This window comes from Ceratotherium simum, chromosome 21, assembly GCF_057802395.1.
Source record: "Ceratotherium simum simum isolate JZ-2026a chromosome 21, ASM5780239v1, whole genome shotgun sequence".
NCBI classification, from domain to species: domain Eukaryota; kingdom Metazoa; phylum Chordata; class Mammalia; order Perissodactyla; family Rhinocerotidae; genus Ceratotherium; species Ceratotherium simum.
Window position 1 is genome coordinate 22,824,387 of NC_141920.1, and position 26,081 is coordinate 22,850,467.

Below are 26,081 nucleotides of genomic sequence, written 5' to 3' on the forward strand. Positions count from 1 at the left end.
AGCTAACATCCATGCTAATCCTCCTCTTTTTGCTGAGGAAGACCAGCTCTAAGCTAACATCTATTGCCAAGCCTCCTCCTTTTTTTTTTCCCCAAAGCCCCAGTAGATAGTTGTATGTCATAGTTGCACATCCTTCTAGTTGCTGTATGTGGGACGTGGCCTCAGCATGGCTGGAGAAGTGGTGTGTTGGTGCACGCCTGGGATCCGAACCCGGGCTGCCAGTAGCAGAGCGCGCGCACTTAACCGCTAAGCCACGGGGCCGGCCCGAAAGGTTACAATTTTAGATTGGGCGGCCAGAGAAGGCTTCCCTGAGTGATGACCTGAGGGAAGTGAGGTGTGTTCATTTCCTTCCGCTGCTGTAACAAGTTACCACAAACTTAGTGGCTTAAAACACAAATGTAGTATTTTAGAGTTCTTGAGGTCAGGAGTCCAAAATGCGACTCACTGGGCTAAGATCAAGGTGTTGGCAGAGCTGTGTTCCTTCTGGAGGCTCTAGGGGAGAATCCATCCCATCTTTTCCAGCTCGTAGAGGCTGCCCACATTCCTTGGCTCATGGCCCCACATTACTCCAATACTCTGCTTCTGTCATCACATCTCCTTCTCTTTGACTTTCCTGCCCCCTCTTTTCCTTATAAAGACCTTTGTGATTGCATTGGGCCCACCTGGATAATCCAGAATAATCTCCCCATCTCAAGATCCTTGATTTAATCACATCTACAAAGGCCCTTTCGCCATGTAAGGTAAAATAGTCACAGGTTCTGGGGATTAGGACATGGACATCTTTGTGGGGCCATTATTCTGTCTACCACATGAAGCATAGTATCTAGAAAAAATGGGAACAGCAAGTTCAAAGGCCCTGAGGCAGGGGTTGCCTGGCACGTTTGAGGAAAATGGAGGCCAGTGAGGATGCAGTAGAGTGGCCAGGGGGGGTGATCTCTCACGGGGTCGGAGAGGTGAAGAAGGTGGGGTGGCTCTTGCAGACCTTGTGGGTCCCAATGAGGACTTGGCCTTCACCTGAGTGAGATGAGAGCAGGTGCAAGATGTGATCTTGCAAGTTTTAACAGGATCCCTCTGGCTGCTATATCGAGGACAGACTATCCATGAGGAGGTTGCTGCCATCTCTAGGTGAGATGATGGGGGCTGGACCATGGTAGTAGAGGGAAGTGATGAGATGGGTCTCATTCTGGATCTTGAAGGTTGAATCACAAGGAACCACTTAAAGGTCAGAAATGGAGAGTCACACAAAGAGGGGGGAATCAAGGATGACTCCAAGGTTTTTGGCCTGAACTGGAAGAAATAAGACACTCTTTAGGGTGGGGAATACCACAAAAAGATCAGACTTGGGGCTGCTGGTGAGATCAGGACTTTGCTTTGAGATGCCTGTTTTTATCCAAATGGAGACACTGAGCAGGAAGTCAGATATATGAGTCTGGAGTTTAGGAGAGTGGTCTGGAGGGATTCGTTTGAAACAGCAGCACATAGGTGGGATTTAAAGCCATGAGCCTGTGCGTGCAGAGATGAAAGGACCGAGGACTGAGACCTGAGCCCCTCTGATGATGAGGAACAGTGATGGAGGAGGAAAACCAGGCGGGGGTGGGGTCCTGGAAGCCAAGAGCGCCAGGTGCTGCAGACCTCATCCAGAGTAAGTGCGCAAGGAGGGGTTGAGGGAGCACAGGATGCCCACTCTTGCTTTCCAGGGGCTGTTCTCTGGCAAACAGTCTCCATGGGAGGCAATTTAAGGAGTCAAACCTAGTGAGGCAGCCCTGCTCCTGAGCCAGAAGCTCTCCCTCCGGGAAGCTGGAATGGATCTGCTCTGGAGGTCTGGCCCCTATGCTCCCAGAATCATTTCCCTCTGCTCTCAACTCCAGCTGGGCCTCTAAGATTCAGCTCAGTTACCTCCTCTCTGCCAGGTGCTGTGCTGACCCCCCTCTACCCAGCTCCCACAGCGTCTGCTGCTCCCGTTGGGAGAACTCCCCACACCAAGCCTGTTTACACGTCTCAGTCTCCCACTAGGCTGGGCGCGCTCTGGGTTTCTGGGAAGCTTCCTTATTTCTGCATCCCCAATGCCCAGAATGGCGCAAGGCATCTAAGACTCGCAGTAAATGTTTATGAAGATAGACTCAGTAGAAGTCCCTTCTCCAGCTAGTGTCCGGCCCCGCCCGGCCCTTCATTATGCAGAAGCGCCAGTCCCTAGACTCCTCCAGAAACCAAAGGTGCTGCGAGATCCTGCCCCGCCCTCTGCAGCATGGCAGGGACCCTCACAGCACCTCACCTATTGACACTGGCTGACCATTTGCTAAATACCAAGGAAAGGGCCGTGGACTTGGGTCCAAGTACGAGTTCTGGCATTCTCAACTAGTCAGGACATCAGTCTCCCATCTCTAAAATGGAGATGATACACGCTATCCTTGAAGTCACTCCTCATCAGTTGTGACAACATTTGGGAAAGCCTAAGTGTTTGGCAAACTGTAAGCCAGCCGGGCAAATCGGAGGTAGGTCGAGGCCTTTCCTTGGCAGCTGATTCTGGGCACGTGACTGGACCTGTGTGTCCCACCCCATGCCACATGAGGCCTTCTACTTGGTTTTCTCAAGCCACTCTGAGGACAAGCAGCATCTTCCTCAGGCAACAGGAACTGAGGAACGAGTGGGGTCTGGCCCCAGTGGAAACACGCATGGACGTTCGCAAGTGTTTCCAGTGACTAAGGGCCACACGAAGCAGCTGGCCAGACCCTTCATGACACTTGTCCCAGAATGGCTCAGCCTGCAGAGCTGCCCCCACTCTGGCCATCCTCGGCCCCACTGTCCCACTTCTCTACCCCCAGGACAGGGACCCAGCCTCCCCCTTTCCCTCAGCAGCAGGCAACACACAGGAGGTTCAGCTAGCAGGGCAGTTTATTGATGTTTACTTCCCCAAATAATTTTTCCTCACTGGCCAGGGGCTGAAAAAACTGGGGGCGTGTGTGTGTGTGTGCGCACGCGCGTGTGCGTGCAGGGAGGGTGTACAGGTGGAAGCCAAAAGGCACATCTTGAATGTGCTGTGATGGGTTGAAAAGAGGTTGGTCTGAGATTGACAAGCCCCCATTTCAGAGGCTCAGAAAGTTTGGGCCCAAAAACATGCCCTCATTCCGCCAAATCCCTTCCATCTGCCGGAGGAGAACCAGGCATTACCTGGGTCTTCTGCCGGGTCTCACACCAGGCATCTTTCATACCTGGCTGTCCCACTAGTGGGACCACTAACATTGCAGTGGTCATGCGTCTTGACCTAAACAAATGGGGAGGCCTGGCCTGGCTCCACGTGCACAAGCAGAGACAAAGGTGACTGATGAGCAGATGTGCGGTGCACAGATAATGGGAGATGGCAGTGCTTGTCAGTATCAGATGATGACGCTAAAATATAGTGTAAACCCACAAGGTGGGTGACTAAAGGCTGGACACAGTGATTAAGTAAGAAAACGTAACTCTGTGAGCTGACCCGACTTCTGAACAGACAGACTTCCAAGACAGTCTCTGCTCACAGGGTGTTTCCATCCCCTTGGCCCTAAACCGTCACGGAAACAGAAGGAAGAGGAAGTGGTGGTCTGCCCAGATGGGGCGGGGGGCTGTCATGATTGTCCAGACCTCTGTGGCCAGAGGGCATCCCAGCCAGACCCTGAGCCTGGGCGGGAGCGAGGGAAGGGGACACTGCGCCCCCGGAGGGCTGTCCCCAGGCCCTCGCCCCGCCCGCAAGGCTCTGCAGGCTGCCTCCTCTACCGCTTCTTCTTGGCCTCCTTCTTGAGCCTCTTGTTGGCGGAAGGAGCAGTAGCCTTGGACTTCCTCGTCGTCTCCGCGCTCCTGGACTCAGATGCTGCTGCCTCCTGTGTGGTGAGTGAAAGAAGAGTCCTGCTTAGACGAATCACACCTGACACCAGCAAAACGAGATCATGTCTGCAGGGACTTTGCAAACTGAAGCATGCCACAGAAACACGGGACAGAAACCATCATCACTGGGACCCAGAATCCTCATGTATGCAGGCTGCCCCTGGGAGCAGGGCAGTTCTCAGTGAAGAACAAGGAAGGAGGCCCCAAGGAGAGGGGGTAGCCTGTAGAGTCTCACAGGCCTGGGTGGAATCCAGGCTCCTCTAAGTGACCTTGTGGGCTACTCACTTCCCCTTTCTGCGTCTTGGTCTACCCACCTGTGAAGTGGAAAGAGTGATACACGTCTTGGAGGGCTGATGTAAGGAGGCAAAAATGCATGGAAAGCACCCAGGAAATGTCGCTGCACCCAGCGGCTGGCTGCTCACCCTGTGCAGGGACTGGGCAGAACTAGGGTGAGGAGCTGGCTGTGGGGCAGACCTACTGTGGCTTGCACTCCTTCTGGCCCTGCTGTCCTCCTCCTCCATTCAACCCACAGAATGCCCGGGCTGGGAGGGGTGGGGCATGCCAGCCGGCAGGTGGGCAGCCACCACACTGTGTTCTGTGGGGCCTGGCAGAGGGCAGCCTTGGGCAGAACTCCAGACCCTCCCTATAGCTGGGGCGGCTCCAGGCTTTATCTGTCGTGTACACTGTGATTTGTTCCCTGTAAGATTTGGTTTAAATGAAGGTCCTGCTGCTAAAAAAAGGTTCAAAACTGCAGGTCCAGCTCTGGCCTTCACTGTGCTGATAAAGAGACTGGACCCTGGGGAGGGGACTTGGCCTGCCCCAGCCACCAAGGCTCAGGTCAGAGAAGAATCAGGAGGGGACTCGGTCCTGTCAAGTGTCCCCTCCCTCCGGGGTGATCAATCACACTGTGCCACGGCCAGGCAGGACATTAGCGAGGCCTGTCGAGCCCAGAGAACACTGACCACAGCCCCCGGGCCTCGTCCGGCCCACAGGCAGACTTCACTTGGCCTGCAGTGTTTATTTTTAAGAATTTCAGCCAACTGGGAGATTTCCCACTCAATCTGGATTCCTTGAAAACTTTAAACATCTGGTGACACCAGCCCCAAACGCCCCCATGGAAGAAGTGGGCTGAGCAGTGGCCGCCCCCTTATTCAGATGCCCACGCCCCTCATGGCCCTGCCACCCCAGCACTAGAGTAAGAAAATGTTTCTCGGTATCTGTGTTCTTTTATTAAAAATGGAAAAACAAAAAGCAGACTAAGAATACTAGTGGGGAGCATACTTTTTCTGGAAGAGAAAACTATTTCCTCGTGTTTAATTGGCCAACTCCCAGCTTCCAGCTTGCTTTACTCTCTACCCCTCCCTGCTCCTGTCGGCCCCTGGCGCAAGCCTCAAGCCTCTGTCAGACAGAAGAGGCAAGACCGCGGTTGGGGAGGGGCGGTCTCCACCTAAGGCCCAGTCCAGAGGTCTGTCAGTTCTCTCTCATTGGCCATCACTGTCTCCTCTCCATCCTGCCAGCCTGTCAGCCGGGAGACCACATGTAAAGGCCCAGTCCAGTCCCAAGCACCCACGGATGATCTTCCCAAGATAAGGAGGGCGTCCCCACCATCGGCCAGGTCTCTGATTGCAGTTCTGGACTCCCCCCAGCCTGTCCCCTTGTACTGATACTGTTTATGTAACTTAGCAAAAAAGAAAAAAAGTCCACTAGAAAAACAAACAAAACAATACCTCAGAGGGGCCAGTGTGTCAAGTGCATAGGCTGACGGCTGCAGAGCCCAGCAGGAAGGCTACTGTTTAAGGCAAACCCACAGGGCACATTGCCTTCAGAGACCCAGGAAGCTGGAAACCGGCCCCAACGCAGTACCTGTGAGGCCAGTGGAAACCAGTCGGCCCCGAGGACCCTGGGCAAACAGGGCCGGATTAGACGAATGGTTTACGCACAGGGAACTTGCTGAGGCCTGCCGGGACCTCCAGGTCGGAGTTCCCTCTGAGCTCAAAGCTGGGTGCCTTCTCCGGTTTCAGTGGGGGCCGGTTCAGAATCCACAGGGAGAGTGATGCCCAGCTGCCATCCCGAGGGCCTCCCTCTCTCTACAAACCCTCTCTCAGGCGCCTCATCCTTTCTGGCACCTCCCAGACCTCTCTCCTAATCCAGCTGTCTGTCAAATGACTGGGACTGGCACCTCCCAGGCACTTGTAACTCAGTCGAGCAGACCAAACACGGCCCCTTCTCCAGCAGGCCCGGCCCTCCTCCCCAGCCCCAGGCAGAGCAACCAGAGTCCCAGTGACCCCACTCTCTCCCTCCTCCCCACTGTCCAGTCAGTCACCAGGTCCTGTTGATTCAACTTCCTCTACCTCTTGACTCGGCCATTCTTGCTAGCACCCAAGTCCCTACTTCAGTCCCCCCACTGCCAACTGACCTCCCTGCTCTCTCTATGCCATTCCTCACGCACTTGCCAAAGAATTTTTCTAAAATGCAAATCCGCCCACCTTAAACCTTCCAGTGGCTTTCCATCACCACAGCCTCATGTCCCACACCTAGGATGGCATCTAAGGAGGCCACCTCTCCAGCCTCCTCCAGGCTCTTTCCCACCCCCTACAATGGGTCAGGCCCCACGGCTTCCCCTGGTCACCCCTAACAAGAGGAGCACCCTGCTTTCCTATGCCATCCAGCAAACTCCTCCTCATGGTTTGGCCCAGCCAAGAACACACTCCTACTCACTGGCTAGCCTCCTTCTCTGCTCCTCACCTCCAGCAGGGTACATCCCCTCCTCCACCCCTACCTCTCAGGTACCCGGGAAACTTATAATGCCACTGTTATTTTACTATAGTTACATGTTCTCATGTTGGTCTTCCCTACTAGCCTCTGAGCTCCTTGGAATAGCTTCAACTGTTGCTGAATGAATGAATGAATGAATGAATGAAATGAAGGATCAGGCAAGATCTCCTATAACCATGGGAACTTCACTCTTGTTTACCATCACGAAAATATATCAGTTAAGACTAGGCCTCCCTTTTTCCATGGGCACAAAGGACACAAGGAGATTTTAAACCCAATATACATCCATAAAGTATGGATAGACATAGCCACCAATAACAACAACAACAACAACAACAATAATGACAGCTGCTAATATTATTTACAACATGCCAGGCCCTGTGCTACATGGTCTGGACATATTTTAGCCTCACAAAGTGCCACAATGAGCCCATTTTATAAACGAAAGAAGAGAGACTCACAAAGGTTATGTGACTTGCCTAAGGTCCCCGCTGGTGAGCAGCAGAGCCAGGATTTGAACCTAAGCTCTTAATGGTTATACGGCACACCTCTCCCATGTTCCTAGGACCTCAGGACTAACAGAGACTGAGAATCTGAGTTAACTGTGAAATCTACTTTCTATTTAGCAGCCCCTGGAACCACGGGCGACTACGGAACGACAAGAATAGCTTGTTCTAGAGTCTACCGGTGGGTCATTCACAACCCTCTCGTTTGTGACTCAGGTTCTCTCAGGAGTCAGGACAGTGGGTTAGTGCGCCTCGAGTCATGCTTTATTTTCCACAGTTGAGAGCAGCTCTCTGTGGGTGTGTGTAGGTATCACCGCCATCAAGTCATCTGAAGGTGTTATCTGTCTCCTCGTCCCGGACCTCCTCCTCTCTACCGGACCTCCTCCTCTCTTCCCATCTCAGGTTTTGGCCTCGTCACCCACCCAGTTAACCAAGCTAGAACCCCCCGAGTCATTTCTGAGTCCTCGCCATTCCCTCATGCCCCCACATCCAATCTGTCCCCAGGTCCTGTCCATTCTACTTTCCAAGGGGCTCTCAACTCCACCCGGTCCCCTCTGGACACACACTACTGTGCCGGTTCAGACCCCACGGTCTCCTCCTGGCCCTCTCATTGTAGCAGCCTCCCCCAGGGTTTTATCACCATCTGCCACATTGCTTTCAGTCTGTTTTCCTGAAACAACAGTCTTGACCATGTCTGTTTTCTGCTTTAAACTGTTTTCTGCTTTAAACATGCTGTTGGTTCCCTCATCATACAACACAAATTCCAAGAGCCTCCGTGTGCCCTTCAGGGTCATTCCACCCCAGCCTTGGCCCTGTCTACCAGCATGCCCCCTCGTGCAGCCCACTCTCTGTTACTCTGGGCTACTGGGCAGCTGGTATCGCCCCAATACTCTGTCCCCTTTCATGCTCTGCACAGGTGCTCGGCATTCAACACCTATCTATGTGCGCCCAGTGCATGCAGGTTCCATGCCGGGCACCACGGGGTAATGAAGAGAATGCATATTTAGTGCTGTGCACTATGTGGGTGCTTCATAAACCTCAGCTCGCTGCGCCTCCCATCAATCACCCTGATGAGCCAGACACAGTGAACCCCATTTTACAGGTGAGGAAACTGAGGCTCGCTGAGACTCCGTGACTGGCCCAATGGGGCATAGTCGCCTACCCCCAAGCTGCAGGGAAGCAAAGGCAGCTGTTACACACATGATTCAGATGCTGGGGTCCTAGCCACACAGAGCTGTAGCTCCAAATTCCTGGCTGGCAAGAGTAACTCTGAATGAATGGCTGACTTTTCATTTCTCCTCAGATGCACGTTGCCAATACAAGCCAGGCAGATGGCAGACTTCAGACGCCTCAGCCCCATCTTTAAATCTGGGAACATCTCGCCTCCTCTGAAGCAAGTTTTAAGTACCCTCAGCAATCACACTGTTGGGAGTAAAAGAAAACCTCCCCGCCAGGTGGTTCCTGGGTCTGCAGAGGCATCCTCTGTGTACACGGGCCTCATCAATAATGAAGCAGCTCCACAGCCGCTTACGAGGCCAGAAAATTGCTGCTATTCATCAGATTCAAATAATCGAATCTGTGCCACAATGCATCAAATCCCTTCGAGCACAGAAAGAGCACAGAACTTTATAATTTCCACCACACAGTGCAGTGTGGATTCAGTCTGATAAATCAGGACAAAATGTCATTTAACACAGACTGGAACTGTTCTTTCCTTCAAGATAGTCCAGGGAAAGAAAACCGCTATGCTACGCTCAGGTAGCCTCACGCACCTTATCTCACCTGATCCTCAAGCACTCTGTGGGTCGGGCATGAACGCCCTCCTTATGCTCAGGGACACGGGCTCAGGGAGAGGAAGGGCAGCCGGCACTCAGGCCAGGTGTGCCTAGTGCTGGAGTTCCTGCTCGTCCCGCTGTGCACTCTTGCCCGAGGCCCCGGGCAGAGTGGAGCTGAGAGGACCTTGCAGAGGTGGAAGTAACACCGGCCTTGAGTGGAGGAAAGGACCAGCTGGAAGAGGGAGCGAGGGAGGCCAGCCACGCGGGCTCAACAAGGCGCAGAGAGACAGAGTCCAGGACGCGCCTGGCGGGCGAGGGGAACTGTGATTAAAACAGCCTCAGAGCTCATTCCAGACACAACTCAGCACGACTGCTGGTCCTCCCCACTGGCTGGTCTGTGGCTCCTTGTGTGTCCAGCCATCTCTCCCACGAGCCGGTACACATCTCGAGACCACGTTTATACCTTCACCCTGCCCACCACATGGCAATCTCTCAGACAGCTCATTAAGCAAAAAACACCCTGCTGCCCAATTCAACTGCAAACTCCTCCCAAGTTTAAAAAAATGCAGGGCAGAACTGCAAAGCTGGTTCTGCAGCCTGTCTCCTGAGGTGTTGAGAATGGGTATACACCTGCCCGAGTTAATTATTTACCGTGGGAGCCTTCACTGGCAATCAGGGGCTTAGTTTAAAATCAAGACCCTCATGCAGAATTTTCCAACAGGGTCTTGAACTTCTAGGCCACCACCCCGCTGTTCCCAGGAAGGCCCCATCCTTGTCAGGGCTCCAAACACTATAGGGCTTTCTGGTTGAGAGTGAAGTCTACGTGGGCATCACACTGAAAGCCATCACTCTTGCCACCAATTCTGGTGAGTTCTCCTCCACCGGATCACAATGCTGGGCATCAGTTATCTCTGTCTGCCCAGCACCCTCTTTCCATTGGGGCCCTGCCCTTTCCCATCCCATGTGGTTCTGGCGAGACTCTCAGTCACTGTAGCCACAGGAGTGGCCAGTTAAATGTGGCGTGGCAGAAATGGTATCCAGTGCCCTTTCCCACCTACGGGGCAAGTTACGAGCATGTGGCCAAGCAGAGGCCTTCCATGAGTTTGAAAGTGAGCACAGGCAGAGAAATGGCTTCTCTTGCTTGTAAATCATGAGTGATAAGGATGCAGACAGGAGCTGCTGCAGCGATCTTTCTGACACATGGTAAGGGCCTAAGAATGAAGTCAACAGTCACAGGAAAGCCAGGAGAGGGAGAGACAGACAGAGCCCTGAACCCACCCTCTGAACCCAGCTCTGCCTCGAAATGCCCAGTTCTAAGAGCCAACACAGTTTCTTTCTGGGGAAACTGCTGGAGCTGAGTTTCTGAACTTTCAACCGAAAGAGTCCCCATTAATAGAAGAAGAGAGGGTGGCAACCCACAAAGACAGCGGAATGGAAGCAAAGGTACCTGCCAAGGGGCTGGCAGCTGGCTGGGGAGATGTGACATAAACATAGGAGGAGATGAGAACAGTCAGCACTTAAACTACCGGAGAGTTTATGATTAATCCGGAGAGTAATGAACTATTACTATCTGCTCCATGAGTCGCTGAACTAAAAGTCAACACCCACTTGCTTAGGGTGGCCTGGATCAACATTCTGTGCAGACACTGATCCAAGAGAGGCTCGGGAGTGAGCTCAGGCAGGCTTTGGGAAGGCGGGGAGAGGGGCTCCCTACCTTTACCTCCTTGTTACCCACTCTGTCAATTCCTAGAATTTGACTGCCACCTCATTGAACTACTGCACTCTACTTTCAGAAAAGCTATAGACTGTCTTCCCAGAAAGTGTGCCCAAGCATAAAAACATCACATTTTTGTACACAATTTCAGGGAGCTCACAGACTTCTGAAGCCTTTCTAGGGATCCCCTAGGGATCCAGGACCTCCCTACTAAGAACTTTGTTCTGAAACCAAACTGCAGGAGAGCAGCCTGAACAGGGCATCAGCGTCAAACTCAGCAGCTTCTCTTCAATCGCTCAGTTGTCCTCAGTGCCCAGTCTCTGTGGGGACTGGCTTTCACATGTGCGCTCCTTGAACCACTCAGTGGTTTTCCGGGAGACCACAGTCTCCCAGTCCTCTGCCCACTGCTCTGCCCCGTCTCCTGAGAGAGAGAGAGGAAGGGAGACCCCAGCTTTGTCCGCACAACACTCCTGCTCCTGGGGGAAGTGACCTTCCCCTCCACCCCTAGAGGCCACTCCACAGAACCCTCCCTTCCCCCACACTGGCCACTGCGGTCCCAAGCTGGGTCAACTACAGTTCCTTCCCTGGGGATTCTGGAACTGAGACCAAGCAGGAAGGCAGTTTCTGGATGCTGCAGCTGAGTGATGTAAACTCTGGGAGCTGTTAGTGGCCATGTTTCGTCTTACCACAGGGACAGCCAACAGAGGAAGCAGGGCCCCAGTAAGAGAAGTGAAAGACAGAAGACAGCACGGGAGGCAGAGGAGATGCAGATGGTGAGTGACCGGGTCTCAACCTCTTCCCCGCTCTGGGACAGCACCTGCATCTTTTCAACATATCTACACTGCACAGAAGCTACTTCAAGCAGGTTGAGCATGTCTCGAGTTCAGGCCTTTCCTGAATCTTAATTTCCCTTGAAAAACTCAGCAACTCATTCTTAGGGTTTCAAGAAATAATGCTACGTTGATAAAAGAATTCCCAGGTCTCTATCCCCAACTTCTCACTGGCTCTTCTTTGACCACTTGGAAGTCTTGCTATTATTTCAAACTTATACATGTAGAACTGAATATCTCCTGTCCTCCTAAAATTGGTTTGTGCTTCAGGGACCAGTGGCTGCATAACAGAATCACCTGGGCACTTTAAGAAAGTACTGATCCAAGTCTTCAGAGAACAACTAAATCAGAATCTCTACGAGTGCAGCCCAGGCCCCTGAACATTCTCCCGGTGGGTGCAGCCAGATGGAGAATCTTGGATCAGCCCAAGGATGGGCAATTTGTGCTACCACCACCCCCTAGCCCCTTGCTCATGGCAGACATCACTAATCAATTTCCTTACTCTGGAGCCTAGAAGCAGCCCCAGAATTCTTTTCACCATGGCCACCACACAATCAATCAGCCTTGGCAAGAGGTGAAATGTATCTGCATCCTGGACTAGACAGAAATGGTGTAAGGATCTACCTTCTTATATTTTAGAATCTAGCCTACAAGAAAACGCTTGGATTAACTGTGGCCCAGGCCTCAATCAGGCTCAAACAAACCTTTGTTTTCTCGCGTCTTAGTTTAATGAGCTATCAATGAGAAAACGTTCTCATTTGGCTTAGGGTTCTAGGGACTTTGGTTGTGATTTTACGAATTGGCTCTTGCTCCTGCTATGAAAAGGAAGGGGGTGGGGTGGGAAGCATTTGTATGTGTTCCTTTTTCCTTCCCTGATTACCCCCAAAAGAGCTTTCAAATAATCCGCTAAGTATTGAGGTACTGAAGTCATAAACTAGTTGCAAAAAATCGGCTTACTGGAACAACAGGAAAGACATTCTTTTGCCTTTCAAAGGCTTTCCCATCATCTGGAGCCAAAAATATTATCTTCTGACCCAAAAAGCCACTAATAAACCTCATTTCCATAGGCCAGGCGAGAGGGATGATTTTGCCCTAAGCAGAACAGCAAAGAGAGCAATTGTTGTCTGGGTCCCCCCCACCTCCTGGCACCCTCCACTTCCAGGTACCTCCCTCCTGCCCTTGGGCTGCCTGAGGTCCCCACAGGCTGTCCCCATTCCCACAGGCTCCCTTCCTCCCTAAGAGCTCCCCAGCCCCAAGTTAAAACCCCCTTCTTCTGCCCTCCCCTTCCAATTCCAAATCCCATCTAGCTGCTGGGCACAACCTCTAAGAGAGGGTGAGTCTTAACACTCATCCTCTCTTTGTAAGACTGTTCACACGCAGAATACTGTGTTTCCTTTCTGTTTATTTAGGAGTTTGGGGAGTAAGAGAAGGCTGCCTTATGGGGCATCCAGAGGAAAGCTAGCAGTGGAATCCCTGCGTATTTGGGGGCCATTTGCTGGCGTGATGCACCAATAAAAAGTTAAATTAATGGTACTGTATTTTTTGCCACCGATCCATTGAAAAACCAAAAAAAGAAAAAAGCTAAAACAGTAAGCTTCCTTTATGAAGACAATTCACTTGTGTGAGCCTTATTCCCTAAACTGCAAGATAAATTAAAATGAGATGTTATATACTATATTTATATTTTAAAAGATGAGTTTTTTGTCCCAAATTAACATACAAATGGCAGAGGAGGTGAGGGGAGGAGGAATGAAGGCATATATTGGACCCTTTGTCAATTCCCTGCCTCAAAAGACCTCAACCCACTGCGCCACTAAAAACCTCAAAGAGATGGGTAAAGGGCACCCCTTTTCCTGAAAGTTTGCTAAACTGACCCAGGCCTCTGTGGCTAGCCTTGAAGGGTTAAGAACTCAACAGGAGGTGTGCAGCAGCTCTCCAAAAGGCCACACACCTCTGACACTACATCTCTGCCTATAAAACAAGAACATTCATCACCTCTCTCCCTCGGGACTCTTAGCAGGCTTCATCAGTGGCCAATGACAATAAAAATGTTTGTTATTTATAATAGCCAATAGCAAGCCGTGTCTGTGAGGACAGAGCCCCAGAGCACAGGGATTATGTTTTTAGAGTGTGATACAATTGTGGGTGGAAAAACTCCAATCGTGACCTCCTTCTCAAAACACCAGAACAAGAAATGGAGATAGACAGAACAATCCAGAGGCCATGAGCCGGTCCATGTTCACCAAGGTTTTCCCCGCCCTCCCACGCTGCTCCTCCCTGCCTGTTCTCTAAATGCTAGAGTTCTTGAAGGCCCCAGCCTAGACCCTCTTCTCGTCTCGCTCCTTAGGAGACCTCATCTTCTCCCATGCCTTCAATTACATCTCATCAACTCCCAAATGTTGATCAACGTTCAGCCCAGACCCTCCTCCTGACACAGACCTAGACATCCAACTGCTTACTTGACAGAACCACCTGGACATCTTAAAGGCACCTGTTTAAAATTGAACTCAGCACACTCCTTCCCCATCCCCACCCCAAGTCTGCTCCTTCACCAGGGTTCCCCTACATCAGGAAATCTCCATCATCCTCCCAGCTACACAAGCAGAACCTCTGGGACACAGTCATCTCCAAGATACATGGATCTCCAGAATATACCGTATATTGTTAAGTGAAAAAGAATGATGTAAGACTGTGTTTAATAGTATGCTATCTTTTGTGTATCAAATGAGGAGTATAATAAATATATATATCACACACACTTATGCATTTGCCTATGTTTTCAAAAAGAAACAAAGGAAGGATAAATCAAAATAATAAAAATGGTCACCCACAGAGGGAAGAAGGGAAAAGGGTGGAAGATATTGACATTAAAGGAAACTTCTGTGACTGTATCTTTTTACATAGCTTTGATTTTGGGAAATGTCGTATATAAATATTTTGCATAATTTTTTAATTAAATTGAAAAGGAAAAAATCCCTAAAAATTAGAAACAAATTGAAGCAAATTAACCTAACTGTATGTCATGGTGAGAGTATACCTATATGAAGAAAAGAATTACTAAACACAGTACTCTGACCACACAACCCTACTGGGACATATCTGTGGGCCAAAAAAGAACCACGAACAAATCATAAGTTTCATTCTGAATCTTATTGCTAGCAGTGCAAAACAAAATGTTACTTTAATTTAAAACTATAATAAGTATATTGTAGATATGGAGAATATAAAAAATATAATATAAAAAAACCCTGCTATCCTTAGAAAAGCCAGCTTGCAAGGTTGGCCCCTGGCTGGCATCTGAGAAATTGCATTTTGGGTGGTTCCCACAATTCCCAGAATGGATAACAGTGGCTCACTGTGCCTAAACTGTTTGTGCAAAGAAATATGGTTTATGCTGAATAACTGCTTTCCTTCTGGATGTCTGGAATTTTGGTCCAGGCTAGGCAGAGTGCTTATGTGACCTGTCCCCAATAAAAACCCTAGGCAATGAGTCTCTAATGGGCTTCCCTGGAAGACAAGATTTCACACAACCTGATAGGGCTCCCATTGAGACCATTTGAGCATTAAAAAAACTAAAATTAATTAAAACATATCAAATGTATAAAAATATATGTTCAAAATGATATGAAAATCAAAGCTTCACTAATCAAGATTGGAGGTTGCTAGAGCCCAAACTCACCAAAAGTTAATAAATAAAGGGAAAGAACCAAGCATTTATCCTACCTTTTGGTATGAATATCATTTTTCAGGATAACCATATAGGTGATAAGGAAAAGGTCTTCATTGCAGAATTCTACCTAATAAATGCTGGAGGAAATAACGGATGGAAGCAATGATCACCAATAGATGCTAAAACCCTTTTGGTGAAAGATTGATGGGGATTTTATAACAGAGGGATCAGCTACCATCTGAACCCAGTGATCAATCCTAGAACCTCTAAATGTGTGACAACCAGACACCACGTGCCTGTTGATGACATACAACAGGAAGTATACAGCACCAGCTCTGAGGTGTTCTTACCCAATAACCTGACCAGAATTGAATCAAGCCTCTAGATCACATTTCCTGTTGATAGGAAATATGGGGAACAGAGAAACATGTTAAATGACACCAGAGAGAAGCAATCAGCCAAATCCTGGATATGGATGTCAAAGATGACAATGATCTGCTTTCTCCAACAAACCAATGTCATGAGAAAAGGGGGCGGGGGGTGGTGGTGGAAGGAGGGTGTATAGCGATAGAACAAGAGTCAAAACAACAAAAAGGCCAATCTGATCACGTCACTCTCTTCCTTAAAACCCTCTGGGCCCTGCCCACTCCTTTGGCTGCACCGCTCATCATGTCCCCTCAGCTATGGCCACAGTCACCTTCATTCAGTTCCTTGAACTAGCGCGTTCCTTGCTTCCTTGCACATGAAGTTCCCTCTCCCTGGGGGAGGGGGAGGAGCCCAGCCCCAACCCCCGCGTAAGACCAAGTCCTCTTCTTGTTATACACCCTCACAGTGCCCTGTGCTCCTCATGGACACATGTGTGAGTATTTTATATCTGCCCTTCTCCCAAGGACTAAAAGCTCCTTGAGGGCAGACACTACATCTTTCAGCAGAGTCTAACACGTAGTAGGCACTAAATAAAAATATGCTTAACACACATGTAAACAAATAAAGTATTAATCATGTGGCTTAATGCCACCAGGTGGGAATCTGGGGACACACTAAATCAATCAAGCCCAGCATAGTCCCTGCTGATCTTCGTTGCTGTGGTAACTATGTTTAGTACCTAGAACCCAGCCTGAGGAGCTGAGGCTCACAAGGAAGGACTCACCGCCTCGTGGGACTTGGGAATGGGTACGATGATGGCCAGCACACAGATGAGCTGGAAGATGGCCCCTAGGAAGAGTCCATACCGCAGCAGGTTCTCCAAGAAGGTGGGCTCGGGCACCTCGGGAGGGGAGAAGTCCAGGTCGGAGGCCATGGCCCCAGCTGCCTGCTGCCTGTGGTCTCCTCTGACTCACCACTCTCCAGAGCCACCTTCTAAATGCAAACGGTAAGCGTCATGTCTCTACAACTGACTTTTAAATGGTTCTACTTGTGCACACGCATGCGCGCATACACACACACACGCAAGAATATATAAAGCAATCGTAGTAATATGCTAACAATTCTTGAATCTAAGTGGAGGATATATGGATAATCATTGGACCATTATTTCGACTTTTTTGTATGTCTGAAATTTTTCCAAACATAAAGTTAGAGAAAATAAGCAAATGCAAACACTTCAACAAAAATCTCAAATCAACATATATGTACTGGGCCGGCTCCGTGGCTTAGCGGTTAAGTGCACGCGCTCTGATGCTGGCGGCCTGGGTTCGGATCCCGGGAGCGCCCCGAGGCACCACTTCTCCGTCCAACGTGAGGCCGAGTCCCACATACAGCAACTAAAAGGATGTGAACCTATGACATACAACTGTCTGCTGGGGCTTTGGGGGGAAAAAAACTGAATAAATAAAATCTTTAAAAAAAAAAAAAAAAAAAAAAAAAAAAAAAAACATATATGTACTGAAGGCCTGCTATGTTTCAGGTTTTGTTGTATCTGTTCATCCAGTCACTCACTCAACAAATACTTACTGAACACCAAGCACTGAAAAGTGAGCAAAACAGAAATATCTCTGCTCTCTTGGGGACTACATCTCAGGACAGAGGCAGACAAGGAACACATCCAGATGTGATACGACAGCTAGTGATAACTGTTTTGAATGAGCCACTGGAACATCTCAGAGAAGCATAGTCCAGGCAGAGAGAAAGGCAGTGTAGAGGCCCCAGGGCAGGGAAATGAGTCCTAAATGGCCAGAGAGGAGTATTCAGGAGGGAGGGAGGAAGGAGACAACATCAGAACAGGAGTGGGGGCAGACCTCGGAGGACTAGACACTTCTGATTTGACTGAGTAAAATGTAAAGCCACAGAAGGGTTTTGAGTAGAGAAGTGATATTATCTGACTCACATTTTAAGGGGTGGGGGGTGGGGAGGGCAGAGGGAACACAGGGAGACCACTGAGGAGGCTAGTGCCAATAATCCAAATTAGAGATGCTGGGGACATGGACAACAGAGGCAGTGATGGCCAGTTGTGGAAAGTCGGGCCTCAGCCCACCTCTCCAGCCTCTCCCTGCACCAGAGCCCCCGACTCCTAATACCCTGGTTGAGATGAAAGAACTGCCTGTAGTTCTCCAAGAGCACTGGGCCCTTTCAAAATCCTGGGCCTCTACCCAAGCTGCGTATCTGCCAAGACGGCCCTTTCCCACTCTGACTGCTTGGCAAGGCTCCCACTCCACCTCCAAGGCTGAGCTCAAGTGTCACCTCCCCAGCATGCCCTCCTCCCACTCTGGTATGACTGAACTGCTCCCCTCCACCACGACACCCACAAATGGCTTCCTTCCGCCCACTCCAACGAGAAAGCGGCAAACTTACTTTGGAACCAGGCCTACCTGACTCCAAAACCCTTTGTGTTTTCAGAGATCTGTGCCATAATGCAATTTTCTGCTAAATCTAAGCTGCCAATGTGGTGGCCGTGAGCCACACGTGGTTATTGAGAGTTGAAATACAGCTAGTCCAGACTGAGATGGTTGTTAAGTTAAAGACACACTCAATTTAGAAGAGTGTATGAACATAAGAATGTGAAATATTTCATTAATAATGTTTTTATATTGATTACATGTTGAAATGATATATTGGGTTAAATAAACTATATTATTAATTTCACCTGATCTTAAAAAAGAACAAGTTTGAGGATTCACTTTCTGATTTCAAAACTTACTACAAAGCTACAGTAATCAAAACATGCGATACTGGCATAAGGATATAGACCAGTGGACTAGAGAGTCTAGAGATAAACCCTCACATATATATAGTCAATTGATGTTTTTTTTTTTTTTGCTTGAGGAACATTAGCCCTGAGCTAACATCTGTGCCAATCTTCCTCTATTTTATATGTGGGTCGCCACCTCAGCATAGGTGACGAGTGGTGTAGGTCCACTCCTAGGATCTGAACTCACAAACCTGGGCCACCCAAGCAGAGCGCGCTGAACTTAACCACTATGCCACAGGGCCGGCCCCTAGTCAACTGATTTTCAAACACAGTGCCAAGATTATTCAGTGGGGAAGGATTATTCAATGTTGTCTTTTCAACAAATGGTGATAGAAAAACTGGATATCCACATGCAAATAATGAAGCTGGACCCTTACCTTAATACCATATACAAAAATTAACTCAGAAATGAGTCAAAGATCTAAACTTAAGAGCCAAAACTACAAAACTCATAGAAGAAAACATAGGGGAAAATCTTTATGACACTGGATTTGGCAATAATTTCTTGGATGTGACACCAAAAGCACAGGCAACAAAAGAAAAAATAAATTGGACTTCATCATTAAAAACTTTTGTGCCTCAAAGGACACTATCAAGAGAATAAAGACAAAGTGGAAAACACTTTGGCAGTTTCTCAAAAAGTTAAACATAGAATTACCATATGATCCAGCACCTCTACTCCTAGGTATACACCTAAAACAACTGAAAGCAGGGTCTCAGGCAGATACTTGTACACTAATGTTCACAGCTGCATTATTCACAGTAGCCAGAAGATGGAAACAACCAAGAGCTAACAGATGAATGGATAAACAAAATGTGGTCTATACATACAAAGGAATATTATTCAGCTATTAAAAGGAATGAAGTCTGACACATGCTACAACATGGATACACCTTGAAAATATTATGCTAAGTGAAGTAAGCCAGACACAAAAGGACAAACATTGTATGATTCCACTTATGTGAGGTACCCAGAATAGGGAAATTCATAAAGACAGAAACTAGAATATAGGTTACCAGGGGCTGGCGGAGGGGGAATGGAGAGTTATTGTTTAATGGGTACCTAATTTCAATCTGGGATGATGAGAAAGTTCTGGAGATAGATAGTGGTGATGGTCATACAACACTGTGAATGCCACTGACTTTGTATACTTAAAAAGTTAAAATGGTAAATTTTATGTTATATATATTTAACAAAAATAAAACACATCAATTTACCTTTTTCCTTTTCTTTTTAAAATGTGGCTACTAGAAAATTTAAAATTACACACATGGCCTGCATTGTATTCCTGTAGCCCTGAGCCAAAGACACTGTCCCTACGACCTTCCTCCACTTGGGCTCTGTGACTTCACTGCTTTGCAACATTTTTCCAACAGGGAGGAGGACTGACTGAAGGATAACAAAAATGACCTTCTAAGTAAACAGTGTGGGACTTATGCAAATGCATACTGTTTCCTTTTCAACCTGGTCGTGTAGGAAGATCATGCGCCTGTGCCAACAGGGTGGCCACTTTTCACATCACTTCTGTCTTCTTCGAGAATGGCCTTCAAAGCCTGAGGCCCATTTTTTTAAAAACCCTCAGAGCTGGGAGATCTTCATCCTCCCAGGAAGGATTTGACTTCTGGAAAGAACCCAACATCATCTGGATTCAAGTGTGGTGAATCAGGTGGGGCCTCAAGCTCAGGAATACCATTTTTGGTCAAACACAAGGTATAATGCTCACACACGAGGCAGATTGTTGGGGTGGCTCAAAAACTGGCCCTGAACGGAATTCCAAGGCAGCTGCAAGAACAGCTTCACTGGAGGAAACGTACAGCCACGACAGGGCACCACCACGTTAATACCACAGTGTGAAAAAGCTCTCTCATTTCTTCACAGTTGCACCTCATAAATATACATTTTAAAAAATGCCGTTGACCCCAAGCTTTATACTTAAGGCTGTAAGGAGCCTACTGGGCTTATCAATGCTTACATTTATTAGCGTTACTAACAGCAACAGTGTTATGAATATTCATAGTACAATACAAAGATGGCGCCAGGAGTCAGGACTCTATCAGCAATTAGCTACACTTTGGGCCAATCGCTTGACCTCCTGGAGACCTGATGTTCTCAGGAGCCACATAACAACAATAATATCTATTCAAAGCCTTAATGCATTTAGGGGTTTTTTTTTTATGGCAATTAGGCAATATATAACAAGAGCCATAAAAGTGATTACATCCTTTGACTGAATAACTTACTTCCTAGAATTTACAGTAAGGAAACAATTCAAAAGAAGAAAAAGTCTTCAGATACAAAAAAGTTCATGGCAGCGCTATTCATAATACTGAAAAACAGGAAGCAACTAAAGCGTCCAACAATAAAGAAGCAGTGAACCCAATGATGGTACATCACGACACATCCCTCCTTCACTAAAACGACAAATATAAACGTCTACCATGTCAGTGGAAAGTCTCTGCAAAATAATATTAATTGAAAAATGAAAACAAGTATATAAACACCGGGAGTGCAACCATGTATAAACTGATTTCATTGGCTAAAGATCAAATGAGGCCACAGGAAAATGTAAATAGTTGCTGTTAAAGTGAAGGGGTGATAGTTTTAATTTTTTGGAATCTTATTGAAACAATGAATACAATTTAAAAGAAAAATCCGTGCCCTATCTAATTCCTTCACAGGACTTTTATAGGGCCTAATGAAGTGCTGTCCAACAGAACTTTCTGCAATGATGGAAATGTTCTATATTTGTGCTCTCCAATATGGTAGCTACCAGCCACACGTGGCTACTGAGGAACTGAATTTATTATTTTAATTTACTTAACTATAATTAATTTAAATATAAATAGTCACATGTGGCTAGAGGACTCCCATATTGGGCAGCACAGTTGTAACAGGAGGGTAGTTATAAAAAAGATCTGGAAAACATAAAATGCTCTCTATATATTGCGTATGCTTTAGAACTCTCGTATTTTCTCTGCACTCCCAAGCTTGACTTCCAGCCTGCCTGCCAGCATTTCTGGGTTTCCTTTTCCTGATTACAGAAGTCACATGAGCCCTACTCATCCTTCAGCTCTCGACTGGGAGGCGCTTACCCCTCAGACTGTCTAGGATAGGCTTTGTTCCCCACCCCCCCGCCATTGTCGCAGTAGCAACAGTGAGCAAATCATTTACCAGATGTGCACGGCACTTTACAGTCAGCATCTCATTCACTTCACGACCACTCCGGGAGGTGGGTATTACTAATGAGGATGAGGAAACCGAGGCCTGGAGAGGGTATGTGTAATCCCCCTACCCAGGGATTACTTGGCTGAGAAGTGGCAAAGTCAGGATTCAAACCGGCTGGCTCTGTGGCTCCTCCAGAGCCGAGCTCTTAACCACTAGCTCAGTGGTTTCCCAACTGCAGGCTGTGAGCCATGGAAACCGCTTAGCAGTCTGCAACCAGCACTTTTTCTTCTTAACTTTATTAGCTTTATTATTCCTACTTAACTTTATTAGCTTTATTATTCCTACTTAACTTTATTAGCCAGCACTTTATTTAATTAAATGACAATAGAAAAGATCACATTAGTAAAGGTCAGCGTCCAGAAGCTTTTTTTCATTTATATCCATCTACATCCAAGTATGTATGTTCTAGGTCAAAATTCAGAATGTATTTCTTATTGTTTGAGAAACACTACACTGGAGTCTAATGATTTTTCACGTGCTCCACGGCAAGCTCCTGGAGAGCAGGGGCCCTGGGCCCATCTTGGTTGTTCCAGGGCCTGACTTAAATATTTGGTAAACGATGAAGCCTCTGCCTCTGTTTCCCGCCTTTAAAGCAAGAGCGGATGCCTCAACCAACTGCCTCATGTAACAGTGAGGAAGAGGAGCTGAGAGGCATGGGGCTCACGCAGGCTCTCCCAGCAAGTCAGGGCCCTGCTGACCTTCCTGCAACGTCTTAGCCCTGGTGCTCCAGACTTGCTCAAGAGCAGAGGTTTCTATACACTGGGGAAATCTCATGTCCCTATCAGAATTTAATAAACAGTACATACCAATTTATTACCAAACACTGCAAATAATTTCATGAGGTTACTGGACCCCCCGAGGCTCATCCCTGAATGCCAGACACCAGTGGTCTGAAACATTCATTTACTGGACACATATTTATTGAGCAACTACTGTGTGCCGAGTATACATATAACGTAATGTCAGGGATCAGTATTACGAGAAAATACAAAGAGGGAGGAACACGGTGCTATTTTCTATGAGGTGGTCAGGGTAGGACCTCTCTGAGAAGGTGACATTTCAGCAGAGGCAAGAAGAAAGTGAAGGAACAAGTCATTTAAGTATCTGTTAGAGTGCCGCAGGATGGAGGAACAGCAAGGGATAAGGTCCTGAGGCAGGAATGAGCTCTGTGATAGAGAACAGGAAAGTGAGCAAGCTGTGTAGGGTCCGTGGGCCATTATAAGCACTTGGGCTTTTCCTCTGAGTGGAAGGGGAGTCATTGGAAGGTTTTTAGGAAAGAAATGACATGGTCTGACTCATTTTAAAATGGTCCCTCTGGCTGCTGCATTGAGAATAGACTGTAGGTGACAGAGGGGAAACAGGAGACCAGTTAGGAGGCTACCGTAACAGTCACAAAGACACACTAGCACTGGGGTGGCAGCAGTGGGAGTGGTCAATTCTCAGGTTATGGATATATTCTGAAGAGAGAGCCAATAGAATTGCTGAGGTGAAATCTGAAAGAGGGAAGTTAAAAATAATCCCTGAAGGTGAAATTATTCTATATGATACTGTAACGGTGAATACAAGACATTAAACATTTGTCAAAACCCATAGAAATTTACAGCATAAAAAGTAAACTTTAATGTATGCAAATATTTTTTAAAAATCACTTAAGAGGTCGGGGTATCCCAGGATGGAACGCAGAATGTGACACCTGAATCTAAATGTATTACAAGTGTATTAAACAGCTTCACTGAAGGGGTAGGGGGAAATCGGGCGCTGACCTCTTAACTCTGGAGGTGACTGGAGTCTCTAAGACTAGAGGCAAAAGGAATTGTGCATGTGCACTATGCTCTAGTTGATAAAACTGTTCCCCATGGGGGATACAAGTTAACAATTCTGAAACCACTAGACATGTATACCAGAACTGAACAGTTAAATAAACGGACTGTAGATACTGGGAGCTAGGTTTGTCACAGTTGGAGTGGGAGGTTCCAGATAAGCCAGAGAAGGAGGCTAGAATGATCCATGTGGAATGGATGAGAGTTGCAGACATCAGTATGAACTCATGTTTAGCTTAATATAGATACAGGTGGCTACATATAGAAATATTTACAGATAGGTGTATATATACCAGGTTAGTATACACATATATATCTCTTGCTCTGTCCACTGAGAGTCTAGAAGCAAGGGCATCCCAGCAGCAATGAGCACACTTAACACCCAGATCTTGGTGTCTAACACCATTCTCCAGTAAAAGGAACCCAGGGCTCCTTGGAGAGATGGTTAATTCTAGGACTGAGGCAGGAAATATACAAGGTGAGCCTGGAGCCGAAAGAAAGAGTTCAAAAAAACAAAACAAAAGACACAATGATCGGGGTACGTCAAGGGATACAGGAGCAACTGGAAGAGCTCCCAGTGGCCAAAGCTGGAACAATCTGAGCAATTAAAAATAAAGCAGTACTGGACTATAACCCAAAGTATGAAAATAAACACCCACAAGTCCACACTGATAGAAATGACGAAGTAAGTAAATAAATGAGTGGAGGAGAACAGACAAATTTCCCACAGAGAAGAATTCCAAACAATTTCTGTAGATAATCTGCTTAAGCATGAAGCACAATTCCACACTCCTTAAGCATGGGCTGTACATAAGAGTACAGTACGAAAAAGGGAGGGAAAGGGAGTAACTTGACAGCGGAAAAACTTGACCACCTCAAGCTACTGATCCGGGTTAACGTCAGCAGTGGTAGCTCATATTCACAGCATGTACCCGATGTCATGTGATGAGAATGGCACCCTACCTCTGTGGTCTTCCTCCCCAAAACCCATAACTCCAATCTAATCATAAGAAAAACATCAGACAAATCCCAACTGAGGTTCATTTTACAAAATATCTGACCAGTAATACTCAAAACTGTCAAATTTATCTGAAACAAGGGAAGTCTGAGAAACTATCACAGCCAATAGGAGCATAAGGAGACACAACTACTAAATGTAATGTGGTATCCTGGATAGGACCCCGGAACAGAAAAAGCATATTAGGGCAAAACTGATTAAATCTGAATAAAGCATGGACTTTAGTTAATAATAACTTATCAATTTTAGTTCATTAATTGTGACAAATGTACTATACTAATGTATGACATTAATAATAGGGGAAACTGTGTGGGGGGCATATGGGAACTCACTCTAGTATCTTGGCAACAATTCTGTAAATCTAAAATTGTTCTAAAATAAAAAGTTTATTGAAAAAAAAATGTCAACATGTCAAAACAGATAAATAACTCCTGAGACATGTAGAGCTCTCCAGACTCATCAAATAGAAAGTATATCTTCTCTAAGACTGAAAACTCCAGATTTCAAGTCTGTTAGTAAGCAATTCTTGGCTTCTAATTACGCAATTTTAAAATTCTGTTCTGAGAATTCAACTGAAATGGACTGGGAAATAGAAAACCAGTGTCAGGAGTTACTCACTGTCTTACAGCAATGGGCTGTATACCCAATTCCCAAGAGCTGCTCAAAACTGGGTTAGAATTTTGTCCCACGGAAAGCTAAGTTATCTCCCAGAACAGAATCACAACTGGCAGCCAGTGAGCTGAAACTGGTGTGCAGATGTCCTGCAAAATATAATTATTAAATCCGAATCTGTCGCCACCATTTAAAAAGTGTGAGATTTCATATGTTTACTTCCCGCTTCACTTAAGAAGAATTAATTCTCCAACAAACACGCACTGTGCACCTACTTCGCGCTTTGCATTCACCACCTCCTTTCATCCTCAGATCAAGCCTATGCGCCCGTTTTACAGAGCAGGAAACTGAGAACCAGAGTGGCAAACAGAGATTGCCCGGGGTTACACAGCAATACGCCGCACACCCAGGACTGGAACCCCGGCCAGACCGGCTCTGGAGCTCTGGCTCCTCCTAATGCTCCACCGAGGGAGGCAAGGCCGGGTCACGGCCGAGAGGAGGAGTGGGCTCGGGCCCGGGGTCTGGACTGAAGCGCTGGCCAGCCGCAGGCGAGGCCTTCCGCCTCCCTGGGACTCCAATTGCCCTCGGCAAGGAACTTCCTGAGAACGCCCCGGGAAGTTATTCACGCCGAGCCGCGCCGCCGGGGACAGCCGGGCCGTACTGCCCCAGCCCAGCCACCTCTCCGTCCCCGCGGCCGCCGCGACTCATCCCTGTCCCGAAGCCCCAGCGCGGCCGCCGGCGCCGCCGCACTCACCTCCCGCGCCGCCACGCCGCTGCCCCGGAAGTGCTTCCCCGCCAACCCGGATCCCGGAAGTGACGTACCCTGAGCAACCAGCGAGCTCAGTTCCGCCCGCGTTGCTAGAGTGGGAGGTCTGTGGCTTTGTCCGGCTTTTGTCCCCACTCTGTGTGTTTGAGCTGAACGGAGAGGGTTGGGGAAGCGAGATCCAGACCTTCCCGATTCTTCAGGCCACTTTATCACTCAGCCCATTTCAGCAAATGGTTGTAGACGTTTCTAGACGTCTTAGTTCTTTTCCAGGCCCTGAGCTGGGAGCCTATAAAGCAGAGGGGAGACAAACAAGCACGTTCTTGT

The 26,081-nt window shown here is 47.8% G+C and overlaps 1 protein-coding gene across 3 annotated transcripts; it reads right to left on the minus strand.

Moving 5' to 3' along the window:
- Window positions 1–2,874: 2,874 nt before the first annotated feature.
- On the minus strand, window positions 2,875–25,766 carry MANBAL (mannosidase beta like). Of its 3 annotated transcripts, none has more exons than XM_004430423.3 (3): window positions 25,746–25,766; window positions 16,279–16,487; window positions 2,875–3,854 (listed from the first exon to the last, which is right to left on the minus strand). In XM_004430423.3, exons 2-3 carry the CDS (start codon window positions 16,426–16,428, stop codon window positions 3,747–3,749), a joined length of 258 nt encoding a protein of 85 aa, XP_004430480.1. In that variant the 5' UTR covers window positions 16,429–16,487; window positions 25,746–25,766; the 3' UTR covers window positions 2,875–3,746. The 3 variants fall into 3 exon arrangements, with proteins under 3 accessions (XP_004430480.1, XP_087301418.1, XP_087301420.1); XM_087445292.1 differs by lacking the exon at window positions 25,746–25,766 and adding an exon at window positions 25,267–25,654; XM_087445294.1 differs by lacking the exon at window positions 25,746–25,766 and adding an exon at window positions 24,998–25,140.
- Between the last annotated feature and the right edge of the window lie 315 nt (window positions 25,767–26,081).

Coding starts and splice junctions, on each gene's coding strand:
- MANBAL (XM_004430423.3), bottom strand. CDS start 16,428: ATGGCCTCCGACCTGGACTTCTCCCCTCCCGAGGTGCCCGAGCCCACC. Junction 3,855..16,278: donor TTCCCAAGTCCCACGAGGCG/GTGAGTCCTTCC, acceptor CTCACCACACAG/GAGGCAGCAGCATCTGAGTC.